At 42.4% G+C, this 15,995-nt stretch overlaps 1 protein-coding gene across 1 annotated transcript in view; it reads left to right on the plus strand.

Moving 5' to 3' along the window:
* Positions 1 to 264: 264 nt before the first annotated feature.
* LOC122814051 (RING finger protein 112-like) overlaps positions 265 to 15,995 on the plus strand; it is a 1,095,042-nt gene continuing 1,079,311 nt past the window's right edge. Inside the window, exon 1 of the mRNA XM_044086654.1 lies at positions 265 to 354. Coding sequence (XP_043942589.1) covers positions 331 to 354 — 24 coding nt within the window. The 5' untranslated portion in view covers positions 265 to 330. The remainder of the gene's footprint in view (positions 355 to 15,995) is intronic.

A 15,995-nucleotide genomic window follows, 5' to 3' on the forward strand; every position in this document is an offset into this window, starting at 1 on the left:
AGGTCACAGAAGTGCTGTGAAGAAGTCTATAAAATAAAAGATGAATTCTTGACTAGCTTGGAAGGACCAGTGTGAATCATTATTTTTGCTCTTTGTGCAAATAATTAGAAAAGCTGGGGGTCCTATTTCTGCTGCAGCAGATCTGCATTTTTGGGAAATCACTTGCTTTTCTTAACTTTAGGCCTTTAGTGGAACTGAAACATCAGACATGAAACCACGATCTCCACCCTTCCTTCCGATATTATAGGATTGTATAAGATCAGCTCTTTGCACATCATCTTACCGGACCCTGGTTGCAAAGCTGACAGGCTGATACAAGCAGCAAAATAGATGGAAAGCAGGATGGCATCTGAAGTAAGTATTGTAACATTGTAACATTTAATTTGTAACAATTTTTGCACGTTTAATTGCTTGACCATTTTATAGTACAAATAAGAGTTGCAGCATCTAACACTTGTGTTGCCCTGTGCAAACAAGAACGTGCAGAGCACTGATGGCAATGGGATCTTCTGTAAACAGACTGGGGATGAGGATGGATTTTCTATTTAGTGCTTGAATAAGTAAATTAGGCATAAACTGTTTTCAGGAGACACCAAGACACTTGACAGAGTTCAACACAGGAAGAATAAGGTAATCATACATTGCATTTCATGTGACATTATGCACAGTACCATAATGCTAAGGAGTCTGGTGATGGTACATTGCTGCGTTACTGATCTACAGCAGGCACTTTGTACAAGACAATCGCATCATTAGCATTGACAGGAGCAAGCGATGGAGGGGAGCGTTAGACAAGGACTAAATGCACAACAGAACAAGCTGACGTTCACACAGGTGATACACTACTTATGTTGTAATGTTTGGTGGTTGGGGAAGGGTAATACAGGTACATGATGAACAGATTATTTTGTACTGCACATAAATAATTGGTCGGGAGGGACACTGCAGGTAAATAGTCTATGGTTTATGTTCTTCTGCTTATAAGACCTTTGGAGGTCACTGTAGTAGGAATGACTCTGTCTGCAGGTGATAGTTTTAATATGTTGGTATGTAGGTTTTGGAATCCAGGTAAACTACACATGGTGCTGAGGGCACAAGCTACAGATTCCCCGGCTACATTGTTGCATTACTGCCTCAATTTGACTCACTTATGTATATAACTACATGCATAGCCTGGTCAGAGCATTGGGTGGGACTTGTCACCCTGTGTATCTTTGTCTGTGGAAGTACTTATTACTGCATCTTGAACAGTGCTACTTTGTACTGTGCATAGTAAAGACTAAAACAGAAGCATTCACATCAGGATGTAAAACAGAAGCATTCACATCAGGATGTAAAACAGAAGCATTCACATCAGGATGTAAAACAGAAGCATTCACATCAGGATGTAAAACAGAAGCATACACATCAGGGTGACACTTCATTTGTTAGGATCATAGCAAGTTATTAGGCTACTGGCCCTGAGGCCCTTATAAGCCTAGCCAAAAAATTAGCCCATGTTCCCACAAGTCAGCACCTGATGGAATCCCAGGGGTGTATTTTCTATTTCCCATCCAGTCAGCCAGGTTTCTCTTAAAGAGGGATAATGAAGTGCTCTGCTTGATGTGGAGAGGGAGTCTATTCCACACATGGGGGTCTCGGGGGGGATAAATCTGTCCCTCCAGCAGGTCCTATTGATATTGCAGACCAAGTTGAGGTTTTGTGTGCAGGTCACACGAGTGGAGTTTGGCTTGTTGATATGCAGCCATTTCATCAAGGTGGGGTCAGAGATTGCCCTGTATGCCAGACATAGATCACCTCTGAGGAGCCTGTATGAGACAGAGTAGAGGAACAGGGCTTTTAGCCTATCTGTGCAGAACAGATTTTTGAATACCTGGATTCTTCTGGTCAGGAACCTCTGTAGTAACTCCAGCTGCTGCATGTGCTTCACGAGGTACATGCCAAAAGGGACGTTATACTTGATGATGGGCCTGATAAGGGAAGAATATAGGGAAGTTATCACTTCCTTGGTCCTCGAAGAATTACCCTTGCTAATGAGGTGAACTATGTAGAAAGCTCTCCCTACAATGGAGGTAACATGGTGGTCAAAAGTTAGATTGCTGCCAACTTGGGTGCCCAGGTCCCTCACAACTGCTTGAGTCCCTAAGACGTCATAATTAATGTGACAATTTGTGGAGATGTCACTCTCCCCAAAGGGAATGATGATGCATTTTTTTGGCATTTAGTTTGAGGCTGTATTTCTGGCACCAGTCATTTATCTGGGTGAGTCCCTTTTGTAGTATGTCTACATCACTAGGGGATTTGATGATAGAGTCCAGTTTTCAGTCACCTGCAAACTTGGTCAACCACAGACCTCTGCTTTTGGCTTGCACCTGGGAGACGTACATCCCAAACAGCAGAGACCCCAAGACCAATCCCTGGGGTACTCCACTTGTTATGGGTCTACTACTTCAGTTAGCTTCCCCTATTTTGCCTGAGTGGGTTCTATCAGTGAGCTAGTTCGTTACCCATCTGGTCACAGACGGATTTAGGCCAAGTTGGGAAAGTTTACTTATATGCTGAGTGGGGAATACTGCTGTAATCAATGTAGTGAAAATGTCTGATTCCTGGGGGCACATAAATCAACACAATTGGCAAAAGGTTGTGTTTCTGTCTGTGCTTGCAGCAGATGACCCTGCCCCAATTACAATATTAGGTAACTGATCATAGGTGCCTGTAGTAACTAACAAATGGACTTAAAGGATGTCAATATATGCTGCTGCATTTTTCAAAATATGCATTTTTTTTCATGCATAAAAATTAGCTGGGGCACTGTCCTCATGCTCTGGATAGCAGCACATATAAGCAGTGGATAACCATGAATCCACATAGCCCATGCCTCATAACTATAAGCTGCCAAGGATACTTTTTATGCTACTGACTCAGTAGCTCACTCTGTTAAATGCTTTGCATGTAGTACATTATGTCACACACCATCCTGGGTTCGAATCCAGTGTATTGTACTTCAATTACATTGCTGTCAAGACAACAAGTAAAGATAGAGTCATGCAATTTTCTTAGGGAGGGTTGGCATAATGTAAGGTTTTTACTTTATAAACACAAAGTGCAGGGTTTGATTCTCACATGGGTTAATTGGCTAAGCTTAAAATGGCCCACAAGGGCAGTTAGCCTAGTAGTAATCTATGAACCTATACCACTACGTGATACACAGCTCTATAACATGTAATCATATTATCATATACAAAGCACTTTACAGCAACATATTAATCTATAACACAGGGAAGCAGCCATCAAGGAAAGTTTGGCAGATGAGGAAACATGTATAATATGACCAGGATGTGATGAGACAGTCACACGGCAGCATGACAGAAGCACCTACTTTACAGGATGTGAGATGTAGACTTTTGGTGGAAAAGTAGGGTATAGGGGTCATTACCAAATATTGGGAGCATGTTTCTTTGGTGGGGGACAGTCATGGTGCACATGGGGACCTTTGTTCAATTTTACACATAGACATCTGACATGTACAAAACAGGGTTACCCATCATCTATCATACAAGACCACCCACATCTTCTCTAAGACTATGCCTGTGACCAGTGAGTTACGGGGGGACCTACAAGTGGAATACAAGAAAATAGTAATAAATCATTAGAGACGGGAGCATAAAGCTGGGGAATATGGAGAGCTGAGGAACAAAGTGTGTGTCTGTATGTGTGTGTGTGTGTGTGTGTGTGTGTGTGTGTGTGTGTGTGTGTGTGTGTGTGCGCCTCTTCACACAGAGCAGAATGTAACAGTAGTAGTAGTAGAAAAGGTAAGGTTCCACCACAATGAGATATATCTATCATTTGAAACAAGATGTGTGTGTGTGTGTGTGTGTGTGTGTGTGTGTGTGTGTGTGTGTGTGTGTGTGTGTGTGTGTGTGTGCCTCTTCACACAGAGCAGGAAGTAACAGCTGTAGTAGTAGAAAAGGTAAGGTTCCACCACAATGAGATATATCTATCATTTGAAACAAGGTGTGTGTGTGTGTGTGTGTGTGTGTGTGTGTGTGTGTGTGTGTGTGTGTGTGTGTGTGTGTGTGTGTGTGTGTGTGTGTGTTCCTCTTCACACAGAGCAGAAAGTAACAGTAGTAGTAGTAGAAAAGGTAAGGTTCCACCACAATGAGATATATCTATCATTTGAAACAAGGTAGATGGGAATACTTTATCTTAAAGTACACCCAGACATGCAATGGTATCCACAACATGTGCCTGTAAACACCATCTATTACAGTGTGGCTTTCATCCTTTATGTGCTCTGCATAGCTTGCATTATGTTTGCACATTCTCAGTTGTTGTGGCTGTTGCATAAATGTCATAGGTAGAGGCTTTCATAAGGGTATACCAGTCTCTTCAGATACAGTATATCAGTTCATACTTACCTGTATTGTTTGTGGTGGCCCAGACAGCACTTCTTTTGGAAAAGGAATTAGGGCTGAATCTGCTCACAAAGGCTTGCTTGCTTCATCTTTTCCATTTTTTGTTATCTGATTCGTAATGCCATAGGACTAGAAGTTGCTATGGGGTTTGCTTTACAGCTATGTATATGACTAGGGCATTTCTAATGAGCAACAGAGGGAAGGCTGAAAGCAGCCACCTTTTGATGCCTCACTGTGGACCATGAATGTATTTACATGGCTTTAATTTTCATTTGTGGAAGTACAACTGCATAACAAAGACACTACATGTTTTGCAAACATTTAGCTAGTCTACTGAATACGTGATCTCATGTAAAGATGGCTTCCAGTCTGACGTCCTTTATACAGGGCTTATTGGGTCTGTGATTTCTATGGATCGGTTTCTTATATCTTTATTGATCTGCAGTACAAAAAATGCTGAAAACATTTGAATACTGAAATTATCGACTGTGAGAGCAAAGTACGTGCATTATGCAGGGAAGCACGTGCAAAATATAAGGAAACATAAAGTAGACGGCACCGTGGAATGAAATCATTACTTAAACACAGTCACCATATTTGTTAAACCACACATTAAGCACTACAAATTAAAACACAGTCCATAATGAAACATATCTGCAGCCTTTTCAGATATGTGTGCTACAGAAACAAAAATCAATGTGCTTTTTTATTTAAAAATATGCAACGTATCATAACTTGGACAATGAAAATGGAAATATGCAGCACATTGACACATTACTTTATATTTTATTTTTATTTATTCTTTAATTTTGTAGGCTCTCCTTTTTCATTTGGGACAATTTAACAAACAGCTACATAGGCTTATTGGAACACAGAATAAGTTCTGTCTTAAAAATGAGGGGAACGGTATCTCTCAAACTCATTTTTTTAATTTGTAAGGTCATACTATTTTAAAATATTCATCAGCAGTAGTATTGTGTTTCAACTTGATGCCATGAATCAGGAAATAAAGAAGAAATAAAACACAATCAGGTTTTCTTTGTCTTTTCCTTACTTGGTGGCAATGAAACAGGGGAGAAAAATGACTCCTGCAGTTGGAAACACTATGCCCATGTCAGTTGTCAGGAATTTCATTTAAGCCACTCAAAGCTACAGTTCACAGTAAAATATGACACAAGACATGAGCAAAACATCAGCCCTATGTTAAAGGAGTGATGTTAATAAAAAGTTCTTAGTAGTTTTATGCTGCAAATTCACAGGTGCTGTATTCAGTCTTTCAGAGAACTTCTTTATTGTGTTATTTCTTCAATCTACATTAGTAGGTTTTATTTCTACAGGGGAAACAATAACAAACAACGCTTCTTAAATAGAAAAATAGTTAACATTTTTATTATACAGGCAGTGCATTATATGACATGTGGCAATTTTGTAACCTCCTTTTAACCATGGTTTATTCTTTATTTAAAGTTCTTTTTGTAAAAGGACAGCACTATCTCTGCAATAATCACACAGCTGGTTCCTGTTTAGTTATAAGTCTGAAATTACACAGAGTTAATTGTCTGAACTGTTGATACAAAGTGTAGCTTTTAAAAGAAGTTACAGAATATATTCCTAAACATGTGAGCAGTTATCACAAGCTCAGGAAACTGGCAGGGACTAAAACTTATAGCAATCAGCTCTGCTGTCTGAATCACAAATGATAAACACCCATACATACATACATTTAATAAAATAACATAAACAGGTGGTTTCATGGAAAAATAAGTCTATAAAGCATTTCTTTTATCATTTTGAAATATGTTGACAATAGGTTCATAGGTAGGTACTAGGCTATTGGCCCTAGGGCCTATGTAAGTCTAGCCAAAAAGGTACCCTGGCTTTCACCACCCAAGAAAATTAATTCCCTGTGCCCCTATTGAGCAGAGCCACAGAGGTGATCCCTGGGGTGAATTTACTATTTCTCATCCAATCATCAAGATTTTTCTTGAAGAGTGCTAATGAGAAGCTCTGTTTGACATAGATAGGTAGTCTGTTCCAGAGTATGGGAAGTCTCTGGGACAAGAATCTATCCCTCCAGCATGTTCTGTTTATTGTGATGAGAAGGTTTAGGTCCCAAGAGCGTGTAGCTCAGAGGGAGTGAGATTTCTTTAAGTGGAGCATGTCCAACAGCTCTGGGTTTGACATAGCTTTGTATGTTAGGCAGAGATCGCCTCTGAGTAGGTGATATGCGATGGAGTAAAGCTGGAGTTTTTTGAGACGGTCTGCGTAGGGTATCTGTTTGAGGCTGGTAACCCTCTTTGTGAGGTATTTCTGCGGCCTTTCCAGTTGTTGTAGATGTCTTGTGAGGTACATACCAAAAGGAGCATTGTACTCTATAATGGGTCTAATGAGTGATGAGTAGAGGGGAACAATTACCTCATTTTTCCTGGATGAGAAACCTTTTGTGATGAGGTGTGCCACATAGAAGGATTTCCTAACTATTGTGGTGATGTGATTATCAAAGGAGAGACTACTGTCCACCTGTGTCCCAAGGTCTCTTATCACACCTTAGGTGTTAAGTAGACTACCACCTATGTTGTAGTTCATACATACAGAGTCTTTCCCAAAGTTGATGACAATGCACTTTTTGGCACTGAGCTTAAGGCCATGGCTTTGACACCAGGCATCTGTCTCAGTGAGGCCCTTTTGTAGGATGTCCACGTCATTAGGAGTTCTGATTATGGCTCCTAGTTTGCAGTCATTTGCAAACTTCATTAGCCAAAGACCTTCTGTGTTAGCCTGTACTTCAGAGAAGTAGATACCAAACAGGAGAGGACCCAGGACTGAGCCCTGTGGTACTCCACTTGTCACTGGTCTGAAGTCGAATTTGGAGTCTGCTACTTTCACAGTGTGGGTTCTGTCAGTGAGCCAGTTGGCAACCCATCTTGTGACATAGGTATTTATACCTAGTTTAGTGAGTTTATCTATAATTCCAATGTGGGGGGATGGTGTTGAAAGCCTTGGCGAGATCTAGATAGGTTGTGTGAATAATCTTACCCACATCTACGGCTTTGGTGACTGCTTCAAAGAAGTCTATCAGGTTTAGGAGGCATGATCTGTCTTTTACAATCCCGAACTGGGTGGGGTCAAGAGTTTGGAGATTACCAGTGCCTTTGTTTATAAGTTCCATAATGATACTTTCCATGGCCTCAAAGACCAGGCTCGTCAGGCTAATGGGGCGGTAGTTCCTGGGGTCCGTGGTGGATCCCCCTTTGTGGAGTGGGATAACCGTCACTGTGTGCCACTCAGTGGACACAAATCCTGAGGTGAGGCTATGACTGAACATGGTACTTAGGTGGGGTGCCAGTTCATTCGGTAATTCGTGTAGAACGCAGCCTGGGTTGTTGTCAGGTCCCATGGATGCTGTGTTCTTGGCTTTGGAAAGTGTGTTTTATTACCTGTGCAGCCATAATTACAGGAACTTTGCATTCTTCCGGTATAGAAATGGGCACTTTAGGGGGTGAGAGGGGGGTAAAGTTAGCACTGAACCTATCTGCCAGGATGCTGGTATTATCAGTTGGTTCTGTATATTTAGTGCCATTGTGCTGTAACTCAGAGCAGATCTGAGTGTTGCCATTGTGATTCTTGACAGCTATAGAATGCTTTGTGGTTGTGTTTAGAAACAGTGGTGATTTTGTTTTCGTAACTAGCTTTGGACGATTTTATGAGGGATCTCAGCTTCTTACTGAGGCTGACCAGGGAGTTCCTCCAATCATTGGATTTTACTCTTTTTTGCAGCAGTTTTTTTCTTCTGTTGTAGAGTTTGTTTATGGCTGGGGACCACCAGATTGGCTTCCTTTTTTTGGAGGATAGCATCTTGGTTCTGTTAGAGACAGCACGATCCATGGACTCATGTAAGTGCTTATAAAGTGCATTTGTGAAGGATTCAGCAGTCATACCTCTATTGTTCATCTGCATGGATGTTGTGAAGTTTGCCACTTCTGTCTTAAGAAGCGTGAAGTTGACTTTGGAGAAATTTTTTACGGTGGCTTCTCTAATGGGGGGTGGGGCGGGATGTGGATGTTTAGGGTGATTAGCTTGTGGTCTGATCTGACCAACCAGGAATTGACCTCTGGTGTGGAACACCGGTCACCCATGTTGGTAATGACCAGGTCTAGGATATTGCTGCCCCTGGTGGGGGTGTGGATAAGTTGATCCAAGGAGTTGGAATTTATGAATTCCAGAAAACGCTGAGCAAAGGAGTTGGTACATGAGTAGTTTTCCCATTTAATGGTTGGGTAGTTGAAATCGCCCATTATTAGGGTGTTATGTTGTACCCTAATATTTTCCAGTGTATCAAGAAATGAGGAGTGGGAATCCTGGGGCATGGTGGGGGAGCTGTAGCAAGCTACAATTTGGATTGCAGTCTTGCCCAGAGTTAGTTGCACTTGGATAATCTCGGATGCATTATACTGAGCAACTAGTCTGGAGGTGTGGATATCCTTAATGAATATGGACACACCTCCACCTTTAGTGTTTCAGTCCAGGTTAGGTGGCTGAAAGGTGTGGTATGAGTTATAGCCCGGTAATGCAGGGGTGCTCTCTGGAGCCTTGAACCAGGTCTCTGTCACGGCACAGATGTCGATGTTCTCCATTTTAAGGAGTGCCTCAAGTGAGTGCATTTTGAGGTTTAGACTTCTAGCATTAAGTAGCATTACCCTCAGATTTTGCTTGCCTGTTCCTGTTACAGTGGTGAATTTGTCATTTGAACCTTGCCTAAAAAAGGCACTATAGGGACAGCAAGAGCCTTAGCCAGTATCCGGATTCCCAGGGGTGACAGGTGCAGGCCATCTCTGGTAAAGCATCATGGTCTGTCGATCATGTTGTCTCAGGCAGATAGATACTGGATCCACTTACAATGACACCAGAAGCTTAGCCAATTGTTGAAGTCAATCATTTTGTCCTTGTACTGTGGTATCATTCTGGGTGATGGCAGGATGCTACTCAGGGCTGGGGTCATACCTGCTTGGGCTACAAGATCTGAGAGCTCCTCCATGTCTCTTTTCATGTAGTCCATGGAGGTACGTCTCAGGTCATTCACACCAACATGGACAATCACACAGTCATATTTGTACTTGTTGTGGAGTGATGGCACAAAATACACTGAACTGACCGATATCGCCAACATCCTGGCAGACAGGTTCAGCGCAAACTTCACCCCCCCCCTCTCACCCCCAAAAGGGCCCATAACCATACCAGAAGAATGTAGAGTCCTTGAAATCACAGGCACTCAGGTTAAAACAGCCCTCTCCAAAGCCAAAAACTCAGCATCAATGGGACCGGACGGTGTCCCAGGCTGCGTCCTACAAGAGCTCAAAGACGAACTAACCCCTCACCTAAACACACTGTTCAAACTCAGCCTCTCCACAGGCTACATACCCATAGAGTGGTGCACAGCAACGGTTATTCCGCTCCACAAAGGTGGAGCCACAACAGACCCCAGGAATTTTCGCCCTATAAGCCTGACTAGCTTGGTCTGCAAGGCTATGGAGCACATCATCATGGAACTCATTGACAGAGACATTGGGAACCTCTAAACACTGGCTTGGTAAGGGCAGATCATGCCTCCAAACCCTGGTGGACTTCTTTGAGACAGTTACCAAGGCTATAGACGAGGGAAAGGTGGTACACACAGCCTACCTAGACCTTGCTAAGGCCTTCAACACCATTCCCCATTCTGGTATTATAGACAAGCTCACCAGCCTGAACATAAACCACTACGTCACAAGATGGGTTGCCAACTGGCTCATGGACAGAACCCACATGGTGACAGTTGTGGGAGCTAGGTCCGTCTCTAAACCGGTTACAAGTGGTGTCCCCCAGGGCTCAGTCCTAGGACCCCTCCTGTTCAGTATATACTTCTCAGAGGTACAGGCAAGCACAAGAGGAGTATGGCTGACATAGTTCGCAGACAACTGCAAACTAGGGGCTATAATTGACTCTCCGGCTGACACAGACATCCTTCAAAAGGGTCTCAGTGAGATGGATACCTGGTGTCAAAATCATGGCCTCAAGCTAAATGCCAAAAAGTGCATAGTCATCCCCTTTGTAAAAAACAAAGTACCCACAAACTACCACATAGGTGGGAGTCCCCTAAATATGGAAGACATAATAAGGGATCTGGGGAACCAAATAGATAGTAATCTCACCTTTGATAATCACATTGTCAAAGTGATTAGAAAATCCTTCTACATGGCCCACCTAATCACAAAAGGGATCGCATCCAAATCAAAGGAGGTCATTGTGCCCCTCTACTCATCACTCATCAGACCCATCTTAAGAGTACAACGCCCCATTTGGGATGTACCTTACAAGACACCTGCAACAGCTGGAAAGACCACAAAAGTACCTCACCAAAAGGATCAATGGCCTCAAACAGATGCCCTATGCAGCTCGACTGAAGAAACTCCAGTTGTACTCAGTTGCATACCGCCTACTCATAGGCGATCTCTGCCTGACATACAAGGCCATGTCCAACCCAGAATTGATGGACATGCTCCACCTAAAGAAAACCTTATCCCCTCGAGCCACATGCTCTAGGGATCTAAACCTCACCACAACAATAAATAGGACGTGCTGGATGGGCAGATTCCTGCCCAGAGACTTCCCATGCTTTGGAACAAGATCCCAATCTACATTAGGCAGAGCTCCTCACTAACACTCTTCAAAAGAAACCTTGACGAGTGGATGAGAAACAGAAAGTTTACCTCAGGGATCACTTCAGTGGCTCTGCTGGACAGAGGCACAGGGAACTAATCTAAGGGGACGGCAACAGCCAACACAGTCTGGCTATAGCCTTATAAATGCCTTTGGGCAGATAGCCTAGTACCCACCTATGAACCTATGAATCTGTTATGTGACAAATCCTGGCACCCAACAGGCAGCTGACAGTAACTTTCAATTTGTTTAGCCTGGTGAGTGGAACATCAGTGTGCCTGACTATAGCATCACCTATGACTAGAGTGTTGGGTATGTTGTTATGCCTTATGGGCTGTGGTTGGGTGGCACACTCAGTTTGTGGGTTATGTGTCATTTGGGTTGTGTTGGGGGTGGAGGTTGCTTGCGTTTCTGCTTTGGATGTCTCTGTTCTTGGGCAGATTTTTATTGAGCGCATCCATGAATGTAGGTGTGTGTTTTGTGTTTATGTGTGTGCTTTGGTGCTGTAGGTTTTGAGAGACTATGTGATGAGTGTGGTGTGGTGCAAGTGTTTACCTTCTCCTCTTGACTGTTTAGTCCAGTCTTGGGTGAAGAGAGCTTTGCTTGCATCTCTCACAGTTTGTAGTGTTGGGTGGTAGGAGGAGATGGTTTTCTGTGTACATGAGGCAACTGCTGCATTGCCCCAACATGCCCAGATTCATCAGGTGGACAGGAGAAAACATCAGGAGCTGACCCATAGACATGCCTGGGTAGGTGCTTATTTATTAAGTACTAACAACTGTTTTCCTCTAGACAAGTGAGGAAAGTTAAGTACTGTAGTAATTTGTAGCTTATTTAGTGCTTATAATGAGTTCTGAACAAGTGCTGAGCTCAAAGAAACAGACTTGAGTGGTAAAACTAAAAATTGGCTAGTTCTAAGGAAAAATTTGAAGAGCAGACTTTATGGCACCGGGAATATTTTAACCCTAAATAAGCATCAATGCATAAAGTGTATTTTTTTAATATAACAGTAGCAACTAAGCAAACTGATTTAAACAAATTAACCAATAAAAAGCTAAAAACTGAGCCCCATTCCAGCAGTCTTCGATCAGACAAGTTCTAACTGCACACTCCTGCCACTAGGGTGCAGGGGAACCTTCTCCAGAAAAAGATGGCCTGGATTAGTTCTCAAGTTATACAAACAGATTCAGCAGGTCTGAATCTAGTCTTGTGCTACAGCAAACAAGGCGCACCAATTTCAGAAAGAAACAGTTCAAATAAGCAGGCACAATAAACCTTTAACCAGAAACTCCCGGATCAGAGGGGCAGAATCTACCCTGTCCTCCCACAAGAGTGCAGACCACACCTTCTTAATGTAAAATAACTGGCCCTACGTCCAACTGCTTAAACCAGAACTAATACACTTTTAGAATAACAGACACTAAGCCTTCAATCAGCAACTCCCAACTTGGAAGGATGTAAGCTACCTGTCCTGCCACAACAGTGCAGACTACAAACCTTCTTAATGTAAAACAACTGGTCTGAAGCCCAAGTGCTTCAACCAAAGGCTTAGAGTAACAGTTACAATTTAATCAGGCTGCTAACAAGCAGTAATAAATGCAACAGAATAAATGTAATTAAGTACTTTTCAGAACAAGCAGCAAAAGCACAATACAGTAATAAAGTAGGAAAAAACACTAATACAGTAAAAGCAGCTGAATAAAGTGCATTTTTTTATAACAATAGAAAACAAGCAAACTGATTTTAAATAAATTACCAAATTAGTCATTAAAAAAGCTCAAAACTGAACCCTGTTCCAGCGGTCTTCAATCAGACAAGTTCTAACTGCATACTCCTGCCACTAGGGTGCAGGGTGAACCTTCTTCAAAAAAGGTGGCCTGGATTAGTGCTCAAGTTATACAAACAAAGCTAGATTCAGCAGGTCTGAATCTAGTCTATGCTACAGCAAACAAGGCGCAGCAATTTCAGAAAGAAACAGTTCAAATAAGCAGGCACAGTAATCCTTTAACCAGAAATTCCCAGCTCAGAAAGGCAGAATCTAGCCTCTCCTCCCACAAGAGTGCAAACCACAAACCTTCATAATGTAAAACAATTGGCCTGAACCCCAAGTGCTTAAACTAGAACTAATACACTCATTAGCTTTAAGGAATTAAAGTAATAGGAATTAAAATAGGTACATAAAATAAGCTATAACTGTAGGGGTCACTTCACATTTTCTTTTCAAGATCAATATGTCTTGGTCATACAAAATATTGAAAAATATTTTTTTCTTAGAATTTATAGCATTGTTAATGAAGGTCTACTGGCCTTTTGCTAAATGAAGGAGAGCTACAGACTGTACTTTCCGAAAATAATATGCCGCGGTGGTACGGCAGTAGCAAGAGGTTGTCCCGTTCGATTCTCGGCTTGGCTTGGGAGTGCCTTCTGTGTGGAGTCTGCATGTCCTCCCCACGGTTGGGTAGCGTTCGAAGGACATGTGTGCGTAAATGGGCGTGCCTTCATTGAAGGTTGGGCGTCGAGCTGGCACCTCGGCGTTTCATAAAAAAAATCTACTGCCAATCATCAGCGGACCAGAGTTCTGCTGTGGCGACCCGTTACTGGGAAAAAGCCGAAAGACAAACAACAACAACATAGGAGGACTTTGGCTGACAAAGTTTGCAGACGACTGCAAACTGGGCGCCATAGTGGAAAGTGCATCGGACACGGATATCCTTCAGAAGGGACTCACGGAAACAGATAGCTGGTGCCAGAGCCATGGCCTGAAGTTAAACACCAAAAAATGTATAGCCATACCCTTCAGGAAAAACAAGGTAACCCCAAGCTACCATATAGGTGGCAATCCACTAAGCACAGAAGAGGTTATCAGGGACCTGGGGACCCAGGTTGACAGTGGCCTTTCTTTTGACACTCACGTTGCTAAAGTGGTTAGAAAGACCTTCCACATTGCCCACCTGATCATGAAGGGATTCACATCCAGATCTAGTGAGGTCATTGTTCCCCTGTACTCTTCACTTATCAGACCAATGATCGAGTATAATGCCCCATTCAGGATGTATCTCACCCGACATCTGCAGCAATTGGAGAGACCCCAAAAGTTCCTCACCAAAAGGATAAAGGGACTCCAAAATCTGTCATATGCTGCCAGATTGAAGAAACTCCAGCTCTATTCAGTCGCATACCATCTGCTCAGAGGTGACATGTGCCTGACATACAAGGCCATGTCCAACCTGGAATTAATGGACATGCTCCACCTCAAAAAATCCAAATCCACCAAAACCACTAGAGCAAGCAACTTAAACCTTAGCACGGATATAAATAGGACATGCTGGATGGATAGATTTATCACTCAGAGACTCCCTATGCTGTGGAATAAAATCCCGGTCCATGTGAGGCAGAGCACCTCGCTGGCTCTGTTCAAGAGAAATCTTGACCTGTGGATGGGAGATCGTAGGTTTACCCCAGGAATCATCTCTGTGTCACTGATGGACAGAGGCACAACAAACTAATGGGCACAGTATTTTTTCATATAAGGGGTGGCGTAAGCCACAAAACTTTGGGCTAGACTTATAAATGCCTTAGGGCAGATATCCTAGTATAAACCTATGAACCTATGAACCTATAGCTGTCATAAAGAATTCAACTGTGAGAATTTAAAGGATACAAAATTGTAGCGACTTTACAATAATGAACATGCAAGATATCATACCTTATAATAGTTTAGAAATAATTGCAGTATTACGTGATGTAAGACATGCAGTCCTGACTACTTAAATATATTCTAAAATTCCTACTTTTATGCTGTACCATTTTTTAGTGGTGATGAGATATGCGTCTGGGTAAACACATTTCCACTAACTTTCTCTTGTTATGCATAAACATTTCAAGCACATTAAAGTAAAAACTAAATATAGCAAAAAAAATGAACTCTTCAATCTAACTGCTTTGAAGATATTGCAAAATGTGTACAGTGGATAAATTTTAAAGGGTATTTAGCGAATGCATTTTCTGAAAAGGATGATGTTGCAGAAATACATTATATATCAGTGTGCTCTTGAAGGGTTCATAAAATGAACAATGCTGCAATTCTGACACTTTCAGTTTGAGATTTATACGTAACAGTAACAATAATACACTCCTGTTTCTGTTTGTGTGGGTCTTCTTTGCATGCTCTTCTTTCCTCCCACTTCCCAAAAATGTGCTAGTTGACTGGTTACATGAATATACATATATATTGCATATACACATATGGATCCACTTCTTAATTTTGAAAGAGCAGAATCTCGAGACTCATAATATCAAACCCAGAATATCAAGCTTCTGAACTCTTGAAATTAAGAAATGAAAGAAAATAAAACATGACAACTGCTAAAACTATGTTTTTGCAGGGGGCAAGCCCCCCTGCACCCCCACACCCCTGACATCCCCTGCAACATAAATATACTAAGTCAGAGATCACGCTACAGTGAACAGAAATATTCCCATTCCACACTGTACAGTACTGTACATTACCATTCTCTTCACTGTACAGCAATCTCAGAGTCCGAGATCACGCTGCAGTGAACAGTAACATTCCTATTCCACACTGTACAGTACTGGACATTACCATTCTCTTCACTGTACAGCAATCTCAGAGTTAGTACATTTAGGTTGCAGGCGGTGTAGTAGGTGCGGGTGGGCTTGCTGCCCTGCAAAAACATTCCCCAGGATTCATGAAGCTCGGATGAAGGACGGTTTTAGCTGTGTACCGAGCGTCTTCATTACAGATGGTGCAGCAGCACCATATAAATATTTATGAGGTGCGCCACAGCACCCTCGATGTGCACAGGAAACGTATGCGAGCACAGGGGGCACGTACAAGTGCTGTACGGAGGCATAAACATGCCC

The sequence above is a fragment of the Protopterus annectens genome, chromosome 10.part0 (genome assembly GCF_019279795.1).
Source record: "Protopterus annectens isolate FY-2018-M chromosome 10.part0, PAN1.0, whole genome shotgun sequence".
NCBI lineage: Eukaryota > Metazoa > Chordata > Ceratodontiformes > Protopteridae > Protopterus > Protopterus annectens.